At 48.7% G+C, this 25,598-nt stretch overlaps 1 protein-coding gene across 3 annotated transcripts; it reads right to left on the minus strand.

Moving 5' to 3' along the window:
• On the minus strand, nucleotides 1-25,598 carry PHF19 (PHD finger protein 19). 3 transcript variants are annotated; one of them, XM_007539917.3, is made up of 15 exons: nucleotides 25,466-25,598; nucleotides 22,500-22,700; nucleotides 21,237-21,318; nucleotides 16,890-16,985; nucleotides 16,366-16,466; nucleotides 15,443-15,591; nucleotides 12,352-12,447; nucleotides 11,692-11,760; nucleotides 11,411-11,531; nucleotides 9,348-9,415; nucleotides 7,972-8,136; nucleotides 7,257-7,344; nucleotides 5,820-5,905; nucleotides 4,557-4,652; nucleotides 1-2,475 (listed from the first exon to the last, which is right to left on the minus strand). In XM_007539917.3, the coding sequence occupies exons 2-15, from the start codon at nucleotides 22,683-22,685 to the stop codon at nucleotides 2,133-2,135; spliced, it is 1,746 nt and encodes a 581-aa protein (XP_007539979.1). In that variant the 5' UTR covers nucleotides 22,686-22,700; nucleotides 25,466-25,598; the 3' UTR covers nucleotides 1-2,132. The 3 variants fall into 3 exon arrangements, 2 of the variants coding, with proteins under 2 accessions (XP_007539979.1, XP_060056036.1); XM_060200053.1 differs by lacking the exon at nucleotides 25,466-25,598 and adding an exon at nucleotides 24,615-24,721; XR_009552084.1 differs by lacking the exons at nucleotides 7,257-7,344; nucleotides 25,466-25,598 and adding an exon at nucleotides 24,615-24,722 and having other exon boundaries at nucleotides 2,434-2,475.

Genomic DNA, 25,598 nt, shown 5'->3' on the forward strand with positions numbered 1-25,598 from the left:
CACATTAATTATAACTTTAATATAACAAATGTTATTAAAAGCAGCAATTCCAAACCATAAATCTTTTTTGAAGGTGCACAGGGTTATTATAAGATCAGTCGGAAGTAATACAGCTATTATCTGGTATGAGTGAAATGCTGGGGTGTAAATCTTGCTAGGCCTTTCTTATGCTGATTTTCTAAGTAGGGAAGACACCCCTAGTTCCCCCACTTTAAGCTCAGAGCCCCTCTGGAGCCCAAGCAGAGGTGAATATTCTCTTTGACAGGCCCTACACATCCTATACTTTCTTGGAAGCCTTGAAAGCAGGCTGGAGGTGTATGCGGATGTGTGTGTGTGTACATGAGTGTGTGTTTGTGTTGGGGTGGGGGTGGGGGGCAGTCACTTTTTTCTGAAGGTAGGCAGAAAGTCAGATATCCCAAGTCCCACACCACCACTGGGCTTGGGAGCTGGCTTCTCAGCTTCCCTTCCTCCTGGTCCCATTTGGGGATTCCAGTGGCAACAGCTGAGGGGCTAAGAGGGAGGAGTGGGGTCAACCCCCATTTGTCTCTGGCTGGGCCGTGCCAGGGTAGCAGAAGGAACTGGATGGGCTGTGCATAGGAGGTGAGGCCCCATTTGAAAGGCACTGTCGGAGCTGAGGTTTGAGGGAAGAGGCATCTCAGCGATCAGGTAGCCCCTAAGAGCTCATAGGTGGGATCAATCTAGTCACGGAAAAACCAGCTCTTCCAGCCTGCTGCCACTTCCTCGCTGTCCATCCGCTCGCCTTGTAGCTGGCAACCTGCAAAATCCCAGCCAAATCTTGCAGCAGTTGGCAAAGCTGGTTCCCATCTGGTTTAGGTCCATGTCCCCTACCATCAAGGCACTTCTTTCCATTTGCCAATCAAGTGAGTCAGTTTCTAATATCTCTGGAAGCAGCAAAGCTGAGGGATCTGGCCCCCTCCCTTCTTTTTTTGGTTTCCATTCAGATGGGACGAAGTTTGCGTGTCAGTTCTAAGAACCCTCTTTATACTCCCACTGTGAAAAGGATCCCCTTTGAGGGGACTGAATGACAGACACTTGAAAAATTCCAAGATTTCCCCAAAAAAGCAACTGTCATTTTCAGGGTGAGTCAGAGGATAAGGAAGATGGTTTGAGTGCTTCTCTATGAGATCAAAGCAAGTTTGTGGGCTAAAAGAAGGTGGTGGGAGTAGGACTTTCACATTTCACTGGAGCACATGGCCTCTGGAAGAGGGCCAAGGAAAAGCAGGACTCAGGAGAGAATGTAGAAATTGAGTGAGTGAGAGAGTGAGTGTGTGCGTGTGTGTGTGTGTGTGTGTGTGTGTGTGTGTGTACTTGAAGGTGAGAGTACACATGGATAGAGGTTTATATGTGAGTATATATTGTTTAGCTAGGTGTGCAGTGTGTCTGGCCAGGGGTGGGTAGCACAGGGAACAGCTTGAGATTGAGCATGACATAGCCTCTTTTTTTTTTCTCACTTTCTCTCCCTCCCCTTCAGGTTTGCAAGGCTACCTCCACTCCAGCAAGGCCAGGCCCTATTTCATGGCAACTAACGGGGTGTACCCAGAGACAGAAAGGACAGACACTGGGGTCTCACAAGTTGACACCCAGAGCCTTTACTCTCAGTCTTATTTGGCCTTTGCTGCTGGTGCCATCTGAGCCCCTTCATTCCTTAGGTCCTGATGATCCCAGGGTCTCTGGCTGTCACTTGGGCAGATGTGAAGGGCATCCAGTGGAGAGACAGCTACATGCATAAAGGATATATGAATATTCACCCCAAAAGAGCTCAATGGACACAGAACTGGGGGCATAAACAAAGATCAGGCCTCAGGAAAAAGGGTCATAGAGTCGAAGGGAACAAATTCAGAGGAATCAAGTTTTGTGGGAGCATGGAATGTGTGGAGACAGAGTAGTAGTTTGTGGGATGGTGAGACAAAGTATGGGGAGTCAGTGGAGGCCTGTGACAGGATGGGAACAGCAGAGAGGCTTAAACCTTGGCCTAGTAGGTGGGTGGGCAGGGCCTTTTGAAATTCTGTCTTGAGTCCCTCCCCTATTCCTGCCTGGAGAGAACTGGGGAGCCATCACTTGAACTGTCTCTCCTTTGGTTTCCAGGGCTCCTGGCATCCCCTGGGGGCTAGTCAGTAAGGGGTGGTCCCTTCCCACTCCACCAGGTACTGAACCTTGCCCTCTGGTGTGACTCTCCGAGCCAACACCTGGTACTTCTCCCCACAGGCTAACCGCCCAGCTGCACCAAAATAGCTGGTGATGGATGACTTGAGGTGAGACAAGGATGAGTCATCTTCACTGATGCTCTCAAAAGTGTGGCTGTCGATGCCTTCATCTGGCCGCTCAGGGCCCAAAACCCCCTCTGCACTGCTGTCTGAGGGACAGCGTCCTCCCAGCTCGGTCACCCGCCGTTTCACCCGCAGTGGCATATATGCTTTGGCTGCCAGTTTCCTCTTCCGGCTGCCCACTGTCCGTCTGTATCAGGAAGGGAAGAGAAAGATGATTTGAGTGAGGTAGAATAGACCTGTTAAGAAGTCTCTTTCCCTAAGCACACTCCTAGGCCATCAGGCATCAGGCTCTTGGCATGGGTCATTTTACTGGATCCTCATTACCAACCAGCCCCCCCAAAACTGCAGAGTTTAAGCCACCCAGTGGGAAGTCTATGTTATTCATTTACTTTTTAAAACAATATGTATTTTTATTATGCATTTATTTTTTTAATTTGATAGGACAGAGAAATTGAGAGGGAAGGGGAATAGAGAGGGACAGAGAGACACCTGCAGTACTGCTTTAACCACTTGTGAAGCTCTTCCTTTCTATATTCCTCTTCATTTCAATTTCTGACTATCTCTATAAAATAAAGATAATATTAAAAAAAAAAACACAAGGGGCCAGGTGGTAGCACACCAGGTTAAGTGCATCGGTTGGAGCCCCTGGACCCCCACCTACAGGGGGGTCGCTTCACAAGTGGTGAAGCAGGTCTGCAGATGTCTGTCTCTCCCCGTCTACCCCTCCTTTCTTGATTCCTCTCTGTCCTGTCCAACAATGAAGACAGAAACAATAACAATAAGGGCAATGAAAAGGGAAAAAAATAGCCTCCAGGAACAATGGATTCATAGTGCAGGCACTGAACCCCAACAATAACCCTGGAGGCAAAAAAAAACCAAGACAAACAAACAAACAAACAAACAAGGACAACAGCAGCAACAACAAAGGACAAAAGCAGAGAAAGGCAAGTATTTGGAGATAAGACTCTAATTAAATACACATTTCTGTCAGGATTCTACCCTCAACTTTTTCTTTTTTTTCTTTTTCTTTTTTTATTTTACTTATTTATTCCCTTTTGTTGCCCTTGTTGTTTTATTGTTTTAGTTATTATTGTTGTTGTCGTTGTTGGATAGGACAGAGAGAAATGGAGAGAGGAGGGGAAGACAGAGAGGAGGAGAGAAAGATAGACACCTGCAGACCTGCTTCACCGCCTGTGAAGCGACTCCCCTGCAGGTGGGGAGCCGGGGTTCGAACCGGGATCCTTATGCCGGTCCTTGTGCTTTGCGCCACCTGCGCTTAACCTGCTGCGCTACAGCCCGACTCCCCGGCCCTCAACTTTTTCAAGGGCTTCAAGTATCCTGATATGCAGATAACACTTCAGAGTTCTTTCATGTGCTAGCCAGCACCATCTTCCCTATGGGGCTAAAGACCAGCTACTCAGCTATTGCCAAAGAGGCTCCCCACTCACCCCATAGGCAGATCCCCAAGGATTGCAGTTCCTTCTCTCAGACTCTTCCCTGTTGCATGATGTCATTTTTCCCCTCCCTGTCAAGTTTCCAAATCTTTTCTTGGGGCCAGACAGTGGTGCACCAGGTTAAGCGCACACAGTATGCAGCATGAGGACCCACACAAGGGTCCTGGTTTAAGCCCTCAGCTCCCTGCCTGCAGGGGGGTCACTTCACAAGCGATGAAGCAGGTCTGCAGGTACCTATCTTTAGCTCTCTCTCTCTCTATCATCCCCTTCCCTCTCAATTTCTTTCTGTCATATCAATGAACAAAAAAAAAAAAATTGAAAAAGTAGCCTCAGGAGCAGTGGGTTCATAGTGCAGGCACTGCGTCCCAGCAATAACCTTGGAGGCAAAAAAAAAAAAAAAAAAAAAAAACTTTGTTAGAGGCCAGGAAAACAGCTAACAGGTTGAGACAGGTAAGATCCAGGTTTCAAGGAGGTTGTAGTTTTGAGAGGCACAGTCATACAAAACCATGGTATGCACAGGCCAAGAGCCCCAGCATGAAATGAGCCCAGCTCAAAAGTTGCCCAGTGAAGAGTGCCACAGAACCTATACCAGATGGAAAAAAAAGAGACTAGCATGTCCATGGTCAGCCTCTGACTGAACCTTTAAATGACTCAGAACAGAAAGGTTCCAAACTGGATTCACAATTGTTGGTCAGGTCCCTGAGTCCAAGCCTCAGTTCCACAGAATGAGCCACAAGTCACAGAAGTAGGAGTTGGGGGTTGGGGGGAGCTGGTGGGAGGATGGAACTTGAGTTCATCATGCCAGGAAACTTACCTGGAGTCATAGGAGAGGCTGGTGGAGGCAGAACCAGAGGTGCTGGCTGCATCAGTAGAGTCTACATCTGAGAAGAAGGTCTGGCCTGAGCTGGCACTGAGAGGGAGGAAAGGGTGGTCCTCAGAACCCTTGAGAACCTCTCCAAACATCTCTCAGCCCCTCTAGCTCATAATTCATTCCATCGTGAGTTTCTTTTATCACCATACCTGCTGCCTCCACTCTGTCCATTTTCTACCCATTCAGTCTAAGAAGTCAAAAACGTTTCCTGATCACCCTCCCGTATTGGTGACAGAAGCACTGGTGACAACAGTGATAGATAATGAGCATGGTCTCCGACAACTGTGCAGCTCTTTGTAGGCCCACGGGGCTTTACTGTCTCTTGCCTGAAGCTCATAAATATATAAAAACAGATGAGGCAGTCCAGAGAGGCTGAAATTCTTCCTACAGCAACACAGCTGGCAAATAGGGCTGGGGGCCCAGACCTGTCTACTCCATACCCTTGCTTCTTCCTCCATGCCCCCAGAAAAACACTGTTTTTTTTTTATCATTTCAGAGAAAAAAACAATAGACTATGGATAGAGTCACTTCCCAAGGGTATCTCAAGATGCTGGGAGAGGAACACACAGAAATGTGTCTAGTGACAGCCAAGGCTCCTGGAGGAATGTGTGGGGTGAGTGTAACAATTGTAAAATAAGGCAGGAGGCAGGATGAAGCAGGAAAGCAGGCTGGAGAAGGAGGGGAGGCCTGGAGGGCAAGCTTTGAACGCTGCCCTGGGGCATTGTTCATGGGAGCCCTGGGGTTTGAAGCAGGGCGGTGATATGCTAAAAGCTTGGATCTAGAAAGAACCCCATGTTGCATCCCTGTGCAACGTGGACCCTTTGAACTGGAATAATTCTGAGCAAGTGTGCAGAACTCCTTCCAGAACCTTCAGTGGAGGAGGCCTTCTTGCTGAGTTTCAGCCCAGTCTCTAGAGGAGACCTCTTGCCTGTTGCCTGTTACTTAATTCTTTCCTTCCTTCCTTCCTTCCTCTCTACCTCCCTCCCTCTGTCACTTTCTTTCTTCTTAATGTTTCTTTATTTCAATTGCTAAGACAGAGTGCAATTGAGAAGGAAAGGGGAAATAGAGATGGAGAGAGAGAGAGAGGAGAGAGAGAGAGAGAGATCTATAGTTCTATGTTACCCCATCCTGCAGGTGAGACCTGGGGATTTGAATCTAGGTCCTTGCACACTGTAACATGCACACTCTACTGGGCTCCCCTGTTACCTTTTTAAACTCTGAATTTCATCCAGCGAGAAGTCAAATATGCTGGCCAGGTGATGGTTGGTGCTCCAGGCCGAGGTAAAGTCACTCTGTGGACACAGGAAGAAGAGGGGTTCAATCAGTGAGTAGCCAGTCCACCTCCCACAAGCACCCTATCTCCCAGCTCAGAGCCGCATGGGCTGCCTTGCTGGTCCAGCTGGAGCTTCTGAGGGTTGCACTCTTCCCAGGCTGAGTGAGGCTTGTCACTTTCTCTTTCCTGGCCCTGGGAGCCAAGTCACACTGGCTCCATCCTGGCTTCATCTCTCGTCAACTATATGATCTACCTACCTCTGTCCTCAGTTATTGCCATAGCAAAATGAAGACAGACCCCTGCCACACTTCACTTTCAGAGGAGCTAGAAAGCACAGTTGTAAAATGGTAGTTATAAGAGTGCCTTGGGAGCAGGGAAGCATAATGGTTATGCAAGTCTTTCATGTCTGATGCTCTGAGGTCCCAGGTTCAATCCCCAGCATCACCAAAAGTCAGAGCTGATCAATGCTCTGGTCTCTTTCTCTCCCTCTAGATTTCTCTCACTGAAGAAATAACAGAGACCAGATGGTGGTGCAATTAGTAGAGTGTACAGGTTACCATGTGCTAGGATCTAGGTTCAAGCCCCCAGTCTTCAACTGCAAAGGAGGAACCTTCATGAGTGGTAAAGCAGGGCTGCTGTTTATCTCTCTTTCTTTCCCTCTTTAACTTTCTCTGTTCTATCAAGTAAAAAAGGGGAGGAAGCCACTGGGAGTGGGGAACTCATAGTGCAAGCACCGAGCCCCGGCAATAACCCTAGCAGCAATTACCAGGAAAAAAAAATCTAAATAAATAAATAAGGGGCTGGTGGTGGTGTATTCAGTTGAGTGCACACGTGCAAGGACCTGGGTTCAAACCCCTGTTCCCACTGCAGGGGGGAAGGTTCATGAGCAGTGAAGCAGTGTTGCAGGTGTCTCTCTGTCTCTCTATCTCTCTGGCTCATCAAACTAAAAAACCAGAAGCTATATTAAAAAATAAAAGTGCCTTGGAACCTTAAGTGCTGGGAGATGTGAGGCACTGTTAACATTATTACTCATGGGGAGGGCTTGAGGGAGAGTGAACAATGGAGTGAACAATCCCTCCTCTTGGGATGCTGCTGCCCCTGCCTCAGCTGTGACCCTGTTTCCCCACCTGGCCAGTGTGGACAAAGACACTACCTGACATTCCATGACCCTGTACCCCACCCCAGTCTGGGTTCTTAGGAGAACTTGGGGAAATAAAGGCAAGGTCTGTGCCTGGCCTGGCTTTGTTCCTTGGTATTAAGAACTGACATCTTTCAGGAAATGGGGCAGTCCCCTGGGCCTGGGCACAGGACTCCCTAATGTGTGCTGACCCTGCATGTGAAACTGGAGAGTAAGAAGACAAGGAACTAACACTGGGAATAGCATCTTCCAGCAAAAACTTTGATCTTTTTCTTCTATAAACCCGCCTTTTCTGCTGCTGGAATTCGTGAGGCAACAAACTGTGGAGACAGAAAAGGGGAGAGGGTGGCCCAGTCAGAGCCTGAAGGCCCAAGGTGTGGCCCAGGGGGTGGTCCAGAGGGAGGAGTGACAAGGAGGGGCTGGGGTCACAATGCGGGAATGGAAGGACAGGCTCTTCAGGAGACCTGGGGGAGGCACACTCTGGGGAGTAGGTAGGTATGGGAGGGTGTGGAGGGGGGCATGGTGGGTAGAAAGAGAGAAGGTGCCTCTCTAGGAACAGGCATCCAGGTGTCCTGCTCCCCAAGGCCCGGGATGAGGGGGCTCAGCTCAGCCAAGAGTGTGAGGGACCCCTTCCACAATGCCTTCCCCTTTACCTCCTTGCCTAGGCCCTAATCCAGCAAGACCCGGGCACCCTTACTGTGGCTTTCTCCCTCCATGCAGGACAACAAGGAGCTGTGGTGGAAGTAGCTCATATGTGGGTTCAAGTCCCCACTCAGCCACAGCTGGCCTCTAGGAGACCCCAGCTGTGACTAGCTGTGGGGCTCCTCGTTCATGTGGATACTATCAGGCTCCCCGATCCATCCCAGCACAGGCTGAAAGACTGGTTTCTGGAAGCAGAGAACCCAAACTGGACTGCAGCCGTGGGCCCTGGGTCCCCAGGCACTGACCCAGGCTTGTTCTTTCCTCTCTTACGCAGCAGCTCAGAGGCGGCACCATTCTCAGTGGGGACCAGGCCCTTGTCAGGCAGCAGCTTCCCTGGTGGGTTGGGTGGGACACGGATACGCAGGCGAAAGATGCACTTTTTCTTCTTGATCTCTTTGCCACAGAGGAACCTGGGGGTTAGGCAGGGGAGGAGAAAGCTCTGGAGTCTTTCCTTCCATCCTCCCAGAAGAGTCAAGTGTTAAAACTCACTACTCTGCTCCCCTGGACCCAGAGCTACAGCCTAGAGTGGCCTGTGGTGGTGACACTGATGCCTCCAAGTCTATAGGATCTGGAGTCAGGGCATTGCTGAAAATGGGACTGCTGGTGATCTCTTCTTTCCCTTGCAGTGGAGGATTCTTGCTGCTCCTTCCCCTTTCTTTTCTGCTTCAGTCAAAGCCTCCTCATGGAGGAAGACCTCCCAGCTCCCAGTGGGACTGCTGTGATCAAGACACTGAATTCCAGACCATTCTGCTCTCTGCTCTCCCCAGAGACCGGAAGCACCTTTAGGTGCTTCCAACAGTGGCTGAGCCATTATGAACTGCAAAAGTGATCGACACAGCCCTTTCTTGCAGGTGATGGTACGCGTCATATACTCTACGGCAGGGTTGTATCTGGACTCCAAATTATGAGATGGTGGGAGAAGGTGTGGCTCGGTCTCCCTAGAGATGTATAGAGAGGTGGCATAAAGACCTTAAGTGTCTTGTTCCTCTCTATGTCCCCAGCACAGGACTGACACAGACTGCCACCAACTCAGTAAGTTTGCTGATACAAGACTGAATGACAGGGCTGAGTAGCATCCCCAGCAAAGGGAAGAGCTTGAGAGAAAGCACTGAGTGGGAAAGCAAAGGGGTCAGTGTGGCTGAGATCTAGAACACATCAGCACAGGAGCTGTGACAGAAGCTATGGACTGGGGCTGGACCTGGGCGTCCTCTGAGGACCATGTTGTTGCTGTGAAGGAACTCAGAAGTCTGGTTGTGAAGAAATGAGCTATGGACCTCTTAGCTGGTCAGGTCAGTACCTGACCCAGAGTCATAAATATAGAACAGAAACAGACCTTCAGAGACTGGGTGGGGGCGGTGTCCAGGCCCCTATGGAACTGATCCCAATACTAAAATGTGTGGCAGCTGAAGTGGTCAGGAGGGTCACCACAGAGGTGAGCTGTTTCTCTGATCTTGAGAGATGAACAGAATTTATATCATCAAAGACATGGGGAACGGGACCCAGGCAGGGACATGACTTAGTCAAGGCTGTGAGCAGAGAAGATCCCTTAGACTTAAGTCCCAGTGGCGGGGAGGTATGTGTGTGGGAGTGCCCAGGGCTTACTTTCCCTCCCTGTACGTACCGGCTTTTGTAGCTGTTCAGAGCATTGAGGAGATGTGGTCCTCGATCGGTCACGGGGGTGCTGGTGAGCTAAGAGGAGCAGGCCAGTAGGACAGTCAGACCTGGGCAAAGGGCCTCTGAAGAGACTTCAGTCCCTTCCCCTCCCAATGCTTCCGAGTCCTCCAGGTGACTTACTCTGTGATCTCAGTCTTTTCACCTCTCTAAGCTCATTTCCCCATCTCTAAACAACTCCTGCCCTCACAGTACCAAGAGCTTTAAGAGTATCTATGCCCTTGACTCTTTCATACAGACCAAATGTGAAACATAAATACATCCCTATATGTAAAGAATGTTTGCTGTAGCATTGTTCCCTAATGACCGGGGAACTGGAGAGAAATTCTGTGCCCAACAGAAAGGAAGCATAAAGTAAACTGTGAGAATCAAAGCAGCCATTGAAAGTGTTGCGGCAGCTGGTGAGCTGGTCAGCATTTAGGTTGTGTGTTTTGTAAACCTGAGACTCAGACTGGATCCCTGGTACTGTGTTCATAACAGTGCTCTGCCCTTTCTAACCCTCTCTCATGTATATATATATATTTTAAGTATACAATTTTTTAAAAAATATTTATTCCCTTTTGTTGCCCTTGTTGTTTTGTTGTAGTTATTATTGTTGTTGTTATTGATGTCATCATTGTTAGATAGGACAGAGAGAAATGGAGAGAGGAGGGGAAGACAGAGGGGGAGAGAAATATAGACACCTGCAGACCTGCTTCACTGCCTGTGAAGCGACTCCCCTGAAGGTGGGGAGCCGGCGGCTCAAACCGGGATCCTTATGCTGGTCCTTGCGCTTTGTGCCACGTGCACTTAACCCACTGTGCTACTGCCCGACTCCCAGTATAAAAGTTTTTAATGCTATTATAAAGTATTTACAATAAAGGGGCTGGTGGTGGCCTATCCAGTTGAACACATATTACGAATGCAAAGACCCAAGTTCAAGTCCCTCAGTCTGTATTTGCAAGGGGAAGCTTCCCAAGTGGTGAAAGCCTGCAGATGTCTCTCTCTCTTTCTCCTCTCTCTCTCTTTCTCTCCCCCTCTTTCTTTCTTTCTCTCTCTCTCTCCCCCACTGTCTCCCCACCTCCCCCCCCCCTTCAGTTTCTGGGAGGTACGATGCTGGAATAGGGCTTTTTTTTTTTTTTAAGTATCTGTCTTTATACTTTTTGGTAGTTAAATCTTTTTTCTATCAGGAACCTTTGTTCTTTTTTTTTTTTTACTGTCCAAAAAATTCATCATCTTTATTGCCAACAGTATTTTTAAAAGTTCCTTATTGGGGGATTAATGGTTTATAGTTGACAGTAAAATACAAGCTTGTATATGCATAACATTCCCAATTTTCCAGATAACAATTCAACCCCCTAGGAACCCTTGTTCTCTTGTAAGTAAAAAAAAAAAAAAAAAAAAAAAGTCACTTAAAATTATCTGCTCATTAGGGTTTGTAATATGTATGCCTTTTATAAACTGCCAGGTATTGTAACTGATGACATTATTTTATGGAAAACTTTTGCAAAATCTAATGGCTACTTTTTCTTAAAAACAAAACAAAATGAGCAAATGAACAAAAATATAGACATGCACACCCCTGTTCATCATAGAAGGGTTTGGGGCAGCCAGTGGAGAAGATGCCTCCTGCATCCATCATTAGGGAAAGAGGCAACAGCCTCACCATAGATGGGGTTCAGAAGGCCCACTTCTGCTTTTCAAAGCAGGACCAGCAGGGGGCGAGCCCACATCATTTTCTATCCTAATCACTATCAAGTCACCTGGAGTGGGTCAAACATCTCTGGCTCTGCTCCATTAAGACTCCATCCCTAACTCTCTGCAACTGAGACAGTGTGACCTTAAATTCCTTCACTGACAAAACCTGGGTGAGGAAGTCCTTTGCTGAACACAGGCTCAGAAGCCTAGACACAGACGGAACAGCACAGCTAGCAGCCCTCACTGCCAGGCAGGGTTACCAGAGTCTCAGGATCCCCAGGTCACACAAACCTCTCTGGAGCTCAGTACTCCACCCCATCCCCTTCTAGCACATACCTTGCCAAGCTGCAGGAGCTCCCAGTGGTGGTTGACAAAAGCCAGAATCTCCTCAAAGTCAAAGTACTTCTTCTTGCTCTGCACCCCCAGGTTGTAGAGGGCCAGGTGAACCACATCAACCCTGGGCAAAGGGGACATGGGGGTGGGGGTGAGGTGGCAACCTGCCTACCCACAGATGGGTTGAGCTGAGGGGTGGCACCAAATTGGGACCTGGTGGCTGGGAACAGAACTGCTTCCAGATGGGGGAGGGTAGCTGGAGGAGGCGAGTCCCACCATCTCACCATCGCAGGGGCAGCCTCTCGATGTACTCTGGGCCCTGGTTACATACGGAACAGAAGAACAGGTAGAACCTACAGGTGGGTGGAGAGAGGGCCTGTGGTGGGAGGGTCTTTGACACCCTGTCTTGTGCAGCCCCTCCCTCTCCATCTGCCTTCCCATAGTCAGCACTGCTCTCTTAGGCCTGATGGTATGGAACTGGAGGGGTAAGGACAGGCAGGACAGAAACCAAGGCATTATTTTCCTCTTCCCCTTCTAATCCATACCCACTCCAATTGTTCTGGAGTGTGGCTAAATTCAGATAGAGCTGTGTGGGGCTGCAGTGACCACCCTCACAGAAACCTCCCCTCAGCTGAACCCCAGGAGATGGATCAAGCCATCCATTTCCCCACGGGCTCCTTACAGCAGCCTGAACAAGTCTGTGTATCACTCCTTTTCAAACAATTGAAGGGATGGGGCTTTGTCTAAGGTCGATCCTAAGTCAGCGGGAACAGGGAATATGGCCCAGCATCATGTTCCTCAACTGAGAAGGCCTTTCCCCCCCAAGCCATTCCGGTAGACAGTGCACACTGCTATACACCCCATATATCTTCAACCCAACAGCTGTCTTCAACAGCTGTTGCTGTCCCATTCCCAAGGCTGAGCCAGAGCAGATGAGCACCTACCGATCTCCAAACATCATGGGTTCGTTAAGGCACTGAGTGCAGGCCTCGTGGAACCACTGCCTGCACCGGTAACACTGCAGCATCCGCAGGTACCACCTGGAGGGCCAGAGGAGTCAGATCAGCCAGATCCACACTTGGCAACCAAGCATTGGACTCAGTAAACTTTCCCTGCACAAACTTGCTCTCCACTGGGAGAGAGGGAAGAGAACTCACAGTTTCAGAGTGCCCAGGCTATGCCAAGAGAGGTTTTGGAAGCAAGGCACAGGCTACTACTGCTTTTGATCTTACCACCTGCCTCCTTTTAGAGATGTGCCAGAGACCAAATAGTTTACTTAAGATCACTCAGGAAGCAGTAGTGGGCAGTGAGTCAAATTCTGGCCTAAGTTCAAAGCTCAAGCTTTTCTGTTATACCGCACTGGAGCCTGCCCTCTCCCAGTCTGTGGACTGGGCCCCACACACTGCTTCTAAACACTGATGGGAAAGGTTTACCTGGGAGACTGTGTGAAAGAGTAATGGTTCCTATAACCTAGATCTGGTTTATCTCATCTGTTACTGCATCTACCCTATCTGGGCCTTTTAACAACTATTCACTGAAGATGAATGGAGTGAAACAAGGTATTTCGTAAATGGTGGGTGTTTTATTCTCATCTGGTCAGGTTGGTTCATGGACCACCTGCATCAGGAGTAATCTGGGTCTAATAAAGATAAGGCTAGAATGTAGACTCCTTGCCTGCTCCAGGCTTAATCTTTGGAGGAGTTCCTGGGTGATACATTTTTAAAAGTATTTATTTCCTTTTTGTTGTAGTTACTGATGTTGTCGTTGTTGGATAGGACAGAGAGAAATGGAGAGAGGAGGGAAAGACAGAGAAGGGGAGAGAAAGACAGACACCTGCAGACCTGCTTCACCACCTGTGAAGCAACTCCCCTGCAGGTGGGGAGCAGGGGGCTCGAACCGGGATCCTTACGCCAGTCCTTGAGCTTTGCGCCATATGCGCTTAACCTGTTGTGCTATTGCCCGACTCCCAGGGTGATACATTTTTAACAACTGTCCTGGACAAGTCTGTCCAGTAAAGCATTAAGAATCTTGGCCTTAATGCTGTAAGGTCTCTGAAAAGATTTCTGCATCTGTTATGCCACAGGGCTCTCAAGGGAAGTGGATAGAGCTGAGGGTACTAGTCCCACTTGAGATGAGATAGTTCAAATTTCTCAGCTTAGCTGAAAGCACAGCCTCCAGCCCCCTGGTTCTAAATTCAGGGCATTATCTTGCAGGTGGAGTTTCCTCTGGACACCTATGGTTTCTCTCATTCTGACTGGTATGGTTAGCCCAAAGAAGTAGGCTCCACCATCATCCATGGTTACATGGAGGCTACGCTGGCAAGAAGAAACAAAAACTCTCATCCTACAGGCAGGGCAAGAGTTTCCATCACAGCATCCTCAGAGTATGACGCTCAGCTCCTGCTGGCACACCCCAGGGAAATGGATTTTTTAAAATAATTTTTTAAATTAATTAATTATTAATTATTTTCCCTTTTGTTGCCCTTGTTTTTTTACTGTCATAGTTATTGTTGTTGTCGATGTCGTCGTTGTTAGATAGGACAGAGAGAAATGGAAAGAGGAGGGGAAGACAGAGAGGGGAGAGAAAGACAGACACACCTGCAGACCTGCTTCACCACATGTGAAGTGACTCCCCTGCAGGTGGGGAGCCAAGGGTTCGAACCGGGATCTTTATGCCACTCCCTGTGCTTTGTGCCACCTGCACTTAACCTGCTGCGCTACCACCCGACCCCCAGGGAAATGGATTTTATCTCACCAGCAACCAGCTTCACTCTCTGAGCTCCCGGGCATGAGTACCTCCCCAGTCACAGATCACACTGAGTAAGTGATCGAAGTGGCCAGGCACTACTTGAGTCTTCAGGCGAGTTACCTGATTCAAGCTATGCTCACAACTGCTATTAAAGGGAAAATTATATCTGCGTTCAGGGCTGTACATAAAGGGACAGGAGGATGGGACATTTGAGCCTTGGCTCCTAACCACTCTTGAATCCTTCCTCCCCCTTCTTTCCCTTCTCTTCTCTTTCCTTTTTTCATTTGTATTGCCAGCAGGGCTATCACTGGGGCCTGATGCCTACATAAGACACTCAATGCCTCAATGCTCCTGGTGGCCAGTTCATTTCCCTCCCTCTCCTCCTTTTTATTTGGTAGGAGAGACATTGACAAGGGGGGTAGGAGACTGGGAGAAAGATGCCTGCAGTCCTGCTTCACTACCTGTGAAAATTCCCCTCTGCAGGTAGGAACCAGGGCCTTGTACCCAGATCCTTGCACATGGTAAAATGTGCAGTCAACTGGATGTGCTACTGCCCGGCACCTTCTTCCACTTTCCTCATGGTATCTTAAGAAAATCTCTTCAGGGGGCCGGGCGGTAGTGCAGCAGGTTAAGCACATATGGCGCAAAGTGCAAGGGCCGGCTTAGGATCCCAGATTGAGCCCCCAGCTCCCCACCTGTAGGGGGTCGCTTCATAAGTGGTGAAGCAGGTCTGCAGGTGTCTATCTTTCTTTCCCCCCCTCTATCTTCCCCTCCCCTCTCCATTTCTCTCTGCCCTATCCAACAACGACAACAATAACAGGTCTACAGGTGTCTATCGTTCTCTCCCCGTCTTCCCCTCCTCTCTCGATTCCTCTCTGTCCTATCCAACAATAACAATAACAATAGCTATGACAACAATAACAACTACAACAAAAACACAACAACAAGGGCAACAAAATGGGAAAAATTAACTCCAGGAGCAGCGGATTCATAGAGCAGGTACTGAGCCCCAGCGATAACCCTGGAAGCGCAAAAAAAAAAAAAAAAAAAAAAAAAAAAAGAAAGAAAACTTCTTCATTCTCAATATCCCACAGCTGGCTGGAATAATCTAGCCTCACCATTTCCAGCATGCCCCCATGGTCATGATCTTGGTATTTTGGGGGGGGGGCTTCCCTTAATGGTCTAACTTAACCAGTTAGGGTCTGAATCTCCAGGCTTCTCCACCACCTGCTGCCTGCTGCCCTCTCTCAGGTGCTACCTCCTGGCTACCCCGCCCCATAGTCTTACTCTCCGGGCCCTCCACAGTAGCAGTAGCATTGCTGCTGGTTGGTGCGGTGGGGTGAATCCCACTCGAGCTCCTCAGGTTGATAGGACAGCACCATCTTCACAGCCTGCAGTGTCCTGGCGATGGCACCCTTCTTCAGAGCGCCTCCTTTCTGCAGGGAGATGAGGGCCAATTACCTGCAGGATTCCGAGCTGAGACACAAGCATCAGTTCCCAGCTATCTAAGGCAAGACCAGGCCAATCAGGGGCTTGAAGATATTCCAGTGTGGTCAGAAACACAGGGAGCTTTTTCTCATCAACCCTAGGTCCACTTTTGTTGGTATTCTTCGTGTTGGTTTGGCCCCCTTCCCCCTACCTCTGAGAGAAATGGTTTGGTCCTTGCTGGTTTTGAGTCCCTCTTTCTCCCCACCCTGTATGCTAAGGACGTCCAGAGTCCCAGCAGCAGCGGCAGAGGGAGAATGATGGGGGAAGCACATGGTGTGGTGATTTGCCCGTTCGTGAATAAAGATTAAACTGCAGCTTCTCAGCCCAGCTGTGTATCCCCGAGTCTCTCTACCGCCGCAACGCTAGCCTGGCCAGCTGGAGCCCCCGAAACGTTAACAACACACTTTGCTTCTTTCCCAGAAGAATCTGTTCGTAAGTCTCAACAGGAATAGGCACAAAATAATAATAGCCCATGAAGGTGGGCACTTTAATAGACTTTCAATAGTAAGGCACCATTATTTGGAAAAAGGGTTAGGAGAGGGTCTTCTATTCCTGACACCAAATCCCCATCCATTTTATAGTTGAGGAGACAGGCTCAGGGGGTCTACAGAACCTGGCTTAAACATAGTGGGTAAAAGTCCTGGCTCTGTCTGCCTTCAAAGCTCAGGCTCAGTGATGCAGAGTCAGATCCAAGGCAGGGACTGGGAGGATGGATGGCTCACCCGCACAGCCAGCGCGAAGATGCAGCGTCGGCAGAACCAAGGTGTGAGCAGGGGCCTGTCAGCACTGCCGGCTATGGGGATGTGGCACTGCTGGTGGTAACCTGTGGCAGAGGAGTGGTGCTGAGTGCCCACCAGGAAGCAGCACGCAAGGCCACTTAGTGCACAGGTGGTAGGGATGGGAAGGGCTATAGTGAGTATGCTCATTGGCTAAGGAGTTGTTCAACTTCAGAGAACCAGAAGCAGTGGCCCCAGTTGGGGAGGCACGAAGTCTGGCTTCAGCCTCTCTGTCCCATCTCTCCTCTCTACCCAATGGGCTTCCAAGTGTCCACCTCCACCCACCACTTCCCCACTCCCGGCCCAAGGGTCCCCTCCTTGGGGCCTCATTCTTAGTGACTGGCTCCCTGTCACTCTCATTCTCTGAGAGAGACAGGAAGCTAGTCAAGGTCCAGCAGGGGCCCATGGAGCAAACAGGGACAATGGGGATATGGGGGTAAGCTTCTCACCACACTAGTCATCATGCTCACCCAGACCACACTTCCCACAGATGAGAATCTCATTCAAGGGCCCGGAGGTCTTCCCCAGACAGATGTTGCACTTAGGCTCCTCCCCTGGAACACCGGCTGAAAGAGAGAGGGCCTCCATGGTCAGGTCTGGCCGGCAGGAATGAGGAGTTTTAAAGACATACTCCAGGTGCCCAGCCTCTGCATGGCTATCTTGGCACTGGGCCCCACACATCCCAAATCAACCACATGGAGGTGTCTAGTATCATTATCCCATCTAAAAATTGGTATGATCTTACATTCCTGTAAACTACTATTAAATTAGTAATAAGAAAATAATAAATGAGGGGGCTGGGTGGTGGTGCCCCAGGCGAAGTGCACACAGTACTAAGCACAAGGATCTGTGAAAGGACGGAGGCTCCAGCCCCCGTTCCCTACTGCAGGGGGACACAAGTGGTAAAGCCTGTATCCAGGTCTCTCTCTCTCTCTCTATCTCTATCTCCTCCTCGCCTCTCAATTTCTCTCTGTCCTATAGAATAAAATGGGGGGGGGGTGAATGGCTGCCAGGAGCAGTGGATTCATAGTATCAGCAACAATGTCTGGCAATAATCCTGGAGGCAAAAATTAAAACAAAACAAAATTTTTAAAATGGGGGGGCTGGGTGGTGGCACAGTGGGTTAAGATCACATGGCATGAAGTGTATGGACCAACATAAGAATCCCAGTTAGAGCCCCCGGCTCCCCACCTGCAGGGGGGTCGCTTGACAGGTGGTGAAGCAGGTCTGCAGGTGTCTATCTTTCTCTCACTCTCTCTGACTTCCCCTCCTCTCTTGATTTCTCTCTGTCCTATCCAACAACAAATGACAGCAATAACAACAACGATAGACAACAAGGGCAACAAAAGGGGAAAAAATAGCCTCCAGAAGCAGTGGATTCATAGTGCAGGCACTGAGTCCCAGCAATAACCCTGGAAGCAATAAATAAATAAATAAATAAAAATAAAATAAAATATAACTGAAAGTGGGAAGACTGAGGCTCATAGAGTGTATATCCCTTGCTCAGCTAGGAAGAAGGAGGAGACATAGGCTTTACATCAAGCCCTTTTTTCTTTTGACTATAGTGTGCCCTTTCTCCTGCCTAATTTAACCTGATTTGTTAAACAGCATTATATTAAGTAATTTTAAAACATTTCTATTAGGGAATAAAAGCAGAATACTATAATGAAATTCCATGTACATAAGTAATCATGAATTCATGGGCAATCTTGTGTAGACTATATTCCCCAATCACTTCTTCCCCTCCCTCTCCTGAGTTACTTATTTTGTTGTTGTTGCTACAAAGGATTTCTACTGAGTGTTCATGCTTGCCTGAATTCCACGATTCTTGGCAGGCTTCTATAAATTTTTAGAAAGAGGGTGAGAGACAGAGATGGCAAGAGAGACAGGAGGAGGAGAGAGATACCATATCACTGCTCCACCTTTCATAATGCTTCCCTCACACAGGTGCTCTCATCTAGTGGCTAGGGGCTAAAACCTGGGTCCCTGCGCACAGTGAAGTGTGTACTCTGAGTTATTTCCTGGTACTTGCCTGACTTTATCAGAATCAAGCTCCAGATTTCCAATCATTTTCACAAATATTTACAAGATTAAGGGTCCCTCTTTCTTTTAAATATCTATTGTGCCTTTAGTGTATTTAAATTTTTTAGATGATCTTTTTTTTTAAAGATTTTTTAAAAGATTTTTTAATTTTCTTTATTTATTGGATAGACACAACCAGAAATGGAAACGGTAGGGGAGATAGAGAGGAAGAGAGAGAGATGACTGCAGTACTGCTTTACCACTTGCAAAGCTTTCCCTCTGCAGGTGGGGACTGGGGGCTTGAACCTGGGTCCTTGAGCACTGTAATATATGCACTCAACCAGGTGTGCCATCACCGGTTCCCTAGATGATCTTTTTAACATTAAGAAAGTCAGGTAGCTAGGGTGGTGACTCAGAGTCTAGAGCTCAGGACTTGAATGTCTGAGGTCCCGAGTCTGATCTCCAGTGCTGCTAGAGCAGGTGCTATGGTCTTTTTCTCAATAAATAAATACATTTTAGAGAAAAGAAAGAAAAAAAAAGAAAAGATATCCAGGTGCTGTCAAAAACAGCTCACCTGGTAGCATGCCTGCCTTACTATGCACTCAGACCAGGTCTAAGCCCCTATGGCACATGCAAGTAAAACAGGACTAGGGGCTGGGGAGCTTCAATGCCATAGTGTCTGTGTGTCTATCTCTATATATGAAAAAGCTGACCTAGAGCAGTGAAATTTGGCCCCAGTTTGAACAAAGAGAAAGAGTAAAGGAAAAAAAAGAAAAAACACCACACACACACACACAAAAAATTCAGTTGATGTCCACATTTCCAATGGTCTCAAATAAAATGTCCTAACAATTTACCTTAATTGCTTTTAATCTATAGGCTCACTTTATCTTGTTACACTTTCTTCTGCAGGGTAGATGTTTACTGGTGTGGGAAAGGTTTGTATAAATAAAGTATACTGTGAGAGGTGTTTCTGTCCTACTGCCCCTGGAAGACTGAAAGTTCAGCAAAGGCAGAAGTAGTATCTGTCTGCACATGTATCCTTAGAACTGCATATAGTATATGATACTTACGTGTTTAAGACATGCTTATTAAAAGTGGGGTAGATAGCATAATGGTTATACAAAGAGACTTTTATACCTGAGGCTCCAAAGTCCTAGGTTCAATCCCCATGCACTACCATAAGTTGAGCAGTGCTCTGGTTTAAAAAAAAAGGGGGGGTGTCAGGTGGTAGCGCAGTGGGTTAAGCACACATGGTGCAAAGTGCAAGGGCCCGGCTTAAAGATCCCAGTTTGAGCCCCCAGCTCCCCACCATCAGGGGAGTCGCTTCACAAGTGGTGAAGCAGGTCTACAGGTGTCTATCTTTCTCTCCCCCTCTCTGTCTTCCCCTCCTCTCTCCATTTCTCTCTGTCCTATCCAAAAATGATGACATCAATAACAATAATAACTACAACAATAAAACAAGGACAATAAAAGGGAATAAATAATCATTTTTTAAAAAAACATGCTTATTAAGTCCCTTGCTTTGAATTCCTAAAGTGCCCCCAGGAAGCTGGTGCCCACAGTGAGTCTCAGTAAGTCCTCACTGGCTTCATGAAGTGAAGGACTAGTGGCCATTGTGTACTTAAGTCTTATGCTGTCACCTTGGGAGACACCAGAGGGACCACTGTCAGTCCTGCCCATGAGGAGCATAGTCTAGCTGTATTCCAGGTGAATGCAGCAGGGATTCCATGATGCACGGCATACAGTGAGCTACCTACTCAAGATCTGCAAAGGTGAACTGTTCTCATCCACCACCTGGCTCTTTGTGCTTTAAATAAGAGGGCAGCCCAGGAGCTGGGCGATAGTGCTCCTGGTAGAGTGCATATGTTACCATGCACAAGGACTCTCTCTGGCTCAAGCCTCTGGTCCCATAAGGGGGAAGATTCATCAGTGGTGAAGCAGGTGTCTCTTTTTATCTCTCCTTCCCCTCTCAATTTATCTTTGTTCAAAATAAATAAATGAATAAGATATTTTAAAAAGGGGGGTGCACTCAAGAGGTGATCCTCATTGCCTTGGATCTCTAAGAAACCCAGGCTGAGAGTGATAGATAGAAGAATCACCCTGTGTTAGCCACAACATTTTGACTCATCAGCTGCAGGAAAAGAGGAAATCTTGCCATTGACAACAATATGGGTGGAAGCAGAGGGGATTCTGTTAAGCAAAACAGGTCAGAAGAAGAAAGACAAATAAACAGTGGATGATTTCACAAAGTAAAGGACCATATAAAACCAAAGCAAACAAGCCCTTAGATTTTAACCACAGAACTGAGGTCACCAAAGTGGGGGGTGGGGTGGGGTGGGTGGTTTGAAATAACAGGGTGTAAGTCTCCACTGGTGGACTGTGGTGGAGGGATATTGGTATTTTGATGCTGGACATCCATCTGATGAGGTGTGACCCTGCTAAATTTATGTGTGTTGGAAACCAAAGTTCTAATAACAAAGCCAAATAAAACGATTAATAACAATAGAGAAAAGGGCAATCTGGAAGCTCCACTAAGTGGCTATACTCTGTGGCCTCTATGTAGCTGGTTCCTTGAAATCATCTCTTACCGTAACAAAGTCTGCAGAAACGGCCTTCCTCTAATTAAATAGCACAATTGGTAATCTCATGGTCTCAGGTGGACTTGGAGAGGAGGTCCATACATGGTGCCAGGAATAAGAGACAGTTGAAGAAAAGAAAGAGCAGAGGTGGAGAGAGTGGATGGGGAAGGGTGTGGGGAGGCCAGGGGGACCTGAAATCCTGGGAATACTCACCATGCTGTATGTCCTTCCACAGGACCCAGTATTTGGAATTATCTTCAAAAGTCACAAGGCAGCTCTGCTTAGAAATGCTGACCTGGGGTGTGGAGGAGGAGGAACAAGCTAAGAAAGGGACTGGGGAAAGCTCCTGGGTGATGATTTCTTCTCCCATATTTTTTCCCTAATGGGCAGACAGATTGCATGTATTCCTGATGCTCCAGAAAACAGGTGAGGCTAGACGGGGAAGCAGGGCAGCTTCTGGAGATGGTGGGCTTCCAGATACTAGAGCTGTACAATCTGTCATTGCCCATGGGGACAACTTGGTAGGAATACTGAGGACAGAACCAGACAGATGTCTATGTGTGAACCTCTCCAACTTAAATTTGTTCTGATTTATAAACTGGAAAAGCTCTTTTTAAAATAAGTGTTTACATTCCAGGAGGAAAGCCCCAGTCTCCCCTCACATTATCTTGGTCTCCACAATATGGACAAGTTTCAGGTGGATTTGACACTAGATCCTGAGACTGCTCAGGGCATCCTCATCATCCGTGAAGATAGGAAGGCGGCTCTGTTCGACTTGTATTGGCAGTCTCCAACACTGCTCCCAGCCCCAAAGCATTTAGCTCTCACACAGCTGTCCTGAGTTCTGAGGGGCTTGAAGCTGGCAGGCATTTTGAGATGGTAGAAATCAGAGGCACAGGTGTGTGTGCTCCTGACCTGTCTGCAAAAAGTCTTTCCCCAGACAGGTGCTGGCTATAAGCCTCAAGCAATGGCTGCTGGAAAATCCAACAGCTCATTGGGACTCACTTCAACTCAGACACAATGAAAGAGATCATTGGCATTTTCCTGGACTATGAAGTAGGGGAAATTTGATTTTATGGTAGCTCTCATATGCACACTCACTGATTCCTTTACAGAGAGACTGACCCACTATTTGCTGTAGCACCTTATTCCTCATCCGTGGTCATGACTATAAGATAAATGTAGAGATCCTAGTACACAGTTACCAGATCTTTGATTTCCTACCTAAGAGAAAGCCCATTAATAAAACCTTTGAATTCAAAAACTAAAATAAAATGTTTGGATGACACTAGCCCTAGGATGGCACCTGCAAAGGCAGGCTCTGGTTCCTTTCACTTTCAGTTTTGAGCATGGGAAACAAGAAAGCAATGTTGCCTCCCTCATCGCCACCCCCTACTCCCATCCCCATCCTTCCATCACTTGCCAGAGGAAGAACAGCAAGCAGTTGAGCCTGGAAATAAGGGAGGAAAAGTTTACCCTCTTGATCTTCCCAAGGTAATACAGCCCATCTGTCCACCGGCACAGCACATACTGGCCCTCTGTCAGCTTGGACATCAGGTCTTTGAAGTTGTTCTTGGTTTTTGTCAAAGACCCCTTGTTGGGGAGGTGGCCTGAGGTACCATAGGAATCCCTAGTCTCTGGGTCCAGAGTTTGATTCTCCATCAGCTTCTGCTGACACTGGAAGAGAAAGAGAACAGGGTTTTACTCCCAGTTTCCCTACTCCGGAAGGCCATTCAAAGAAGGAAGGAGGTTACCATTTGTGTAACCTGTGCTATGTGTCAGACACTTTTATTAACTTTTATTAACTCACTAAATCCTCATGAGGATTTATTAACTCACTAAATCCTGTGAGGGAGACATCATTAGTGCAGTAGCACAGATGAGGCTTGTCAAAAGGAAGTAGCGAGTAGGTCAGAGGTGGAAGACTTGTAATCAGTGGAGCCTGAGTGTGTGCACATGTGCGCTCGCTCTCTTTCTCTCTCCTTTCCTGAGATTTACTTATTTTTAATGAATTTATTTTGATAGGAGAGAAATTGAGAGGGGGATGGGAGATAAAGAAGGGGAAAGAGAGACACCTGCAGCCCCTGCTTCACTACTTACGAAGCTTCCCTTCTGCAGGTGGGGACTGGGAACTTGTGCATCCCTGGGCATGGTAACTCAGTTGCGCCACCACCTGGCCCCTCCATTCAGCTTTCTACAGAGAACTGATTTCTTAGCCAAGCAGGACACCTCCTTGCCCAGGGGGACTGAACCACATTCTCTGATTTAGAAGTCTGGGGCTCTATGCTTTAGGCCAATATGTTCTCTGAGTGGTGGGCTCTCTCCATGGGAGCAGCTAGGAAGATGCTGCATATATTCTACCCAACTCTGCAATCTGTCCAGAGAAAACTCACCTAGGAAGGTGAACTAATGGGTGACCTGTGAACTGGTATAGGCTTGGCCTTCTGTCTTCTGCAGTCCTTTTATCTGTTCTCAATTAGGGGGTGATTTCATGGAAAGTGATTCTGGGACATTACACTCATGTATGCTTTTTACTCAGATGCAAGTCTGCTCCATTTAAGTCATCCTATGCCATCTTCTCCACTCCAGTCTCTCCTTGTCCTGTAAAATGTGCTGTTTGCTCACTGCTTTCTCTCTTCCTGTTGACTATATGTGACAATGGTGCTCAGAACCCCCTAAGCAGCTTACACTTCTCCAGTCAGTGGAGCATGGACTGGCCAACTTCAATCGATGAGACTTCTGGCTTCCAGTCCCCCTTCCCACCTTCAAATCCTAGTCTTGGCCTTTTCTTTTGCCTGAGCCATTCATGTTTATTAACTGTTTCATTAAAAATTTTTTAATCATTTATTAAAGAGAGACAGATAGAAATTGAGAAGGGGGAGACAGAAAGGGAAGAGACAGAGAAATACCTGCAGTTCTGTTTCATCACTCCTGCAGCTTTCCCCCTGCAGGTGGGGACCAGGGGCTTGAACCAGGGTCCTTGCACACTGTAATGTGTGCACTTAACCAGGTGCACCACCACCTGGCCCCCTATTGTTTCCTGAACTGTGTGCTCTTCTATGCCAGGCAGGATGGTACCACCAATGCCTGGTGCTAAACGGGTTACTTCCTCCTTGCTTTTCCCCAACATGCTCTTCTACAGGACCACCACTCCCCATTTCCCGAATGTCCCATCCCTGAAAGCTTCGGTGGCTCCAGCATGGCTGTCCAGATATTTTAAACTCTCCTCCCCTCTCTGGGCTCACCTGGCTCCAAGCCCATCCACATACTCCACTAGCTCTGTTCTCCCGCACTCCCTAGTCCCCTTTTCTCTCTACCTTGGCGGTGGGCATCTGGTGTTATGAGTATGTACAGCCAGGGATGAGCTGAATGTCCTGTATTTTTCCATGAATTGCATGTGTGTCCCTGTGACTGCGTCTGGTATCTTACTTTTGCCAGCAAGCAAGTGAAAGCAAATACATGTAGGTGCATGTCAGGGGCCCTAGGACAAGGGGTCCTGGTGAGGCCATTCCCCTCCTTTCCTAGCCTTAGCGGCTCTTTTTAGAGGGCTGAGCGCCCAGGGCAGGGTGTGCAGTCCCAATCCCTCCCTACCTTCTCTGGGCCACCTGGTTTTCGGGGCATTGCTGAGTCCCCGCCCCGCCAGGCCTGGAGCGCGGGGCCGCGGCAGGTTCACAAACTGACACTTCCTCCCTTGCACTGCTGCTGGGAGCCGGCCGGATCACAGCACCCCCCAGGTCTGCTGCCCCCCCCCCCCCCCCCGGCGGCGATCTCCACCCCACCACCACCACATACACACACCCGCGTCTCCATCCTCCCGGAGCGGGCCCCCGCGGACGGTGATTGGCTGATTCAAACCCATCTGCAAAGAAATGCCTGTTTGCGGGTTCCCGTCGGCGTCCAGTTCAAATCCGCGGCGCCCCGAGCGCGGGGCCAGACGGGGGCAGGAAGCGAGGATGATTCATGCGCTGGGGCCTTTCCCAGGGCGGCCGTTGGCTTTTTAAAAAGGGTGTAGGAGTGGAGGGACCTTGCAGAAGCACCCCCTAGGGGACCCAGCGCTCCTCTCCCCAGCTCCTATGTCAAGCCTCCCCCATCCCCATCCTGCCGTAGCCTGACTTTGATGTGGGCAAAATCCCAAACGCCCCGTCCATCTCCACACCCGCCTTCTGCTCCCCCGAATACGAAAAGTAAAGATCTGGAGCAAAGGGAATAGCGACCTGTCACTTACATGTCCCAAATGACTCGGGGACCCGGCCGGGGCTCCCGCCACCCCGCGGACACCATGCACCCCACTCCATCCCCAGGACTCCAGCCCCCTCCCCCACGGAGACGACCGACCCGCCAAAGTTTGGGGAGACTCTGGAAAGGGAAAGAGATGCGCAGGGTGAGGAGTGTGTGGAGCGGAGCCTTCGGGCCGGGCCGGCCGCCCGCGGCGCTGAACTCACCGCGAGTCCGCGTGTCCGCCGGTCCCACTTGGAGTCTGTCCGCCCGGCGCATGGGCGGCGGAGGTGGCTGTGCCCGGCCCGCGGCTGCCCGGCGAGTGTCCGCCGGCGGGGCCGGGGTCGGGGTCTCGGCGGG

This window comes from Erinaceus europaeus, chromosome 10 (genome assembly GCF_950295315.1).
Source record: "Erinaceus europaeus chromosome 10, mEriEur2.1, whole genome shotgun sequence".
Lineage (NCBI taxonomy): Eukaryota > Metazoa > Chordata > Mammalia > Eulipotyphla > Erinaceidae > Erinaceus > Erinaceus europaeus.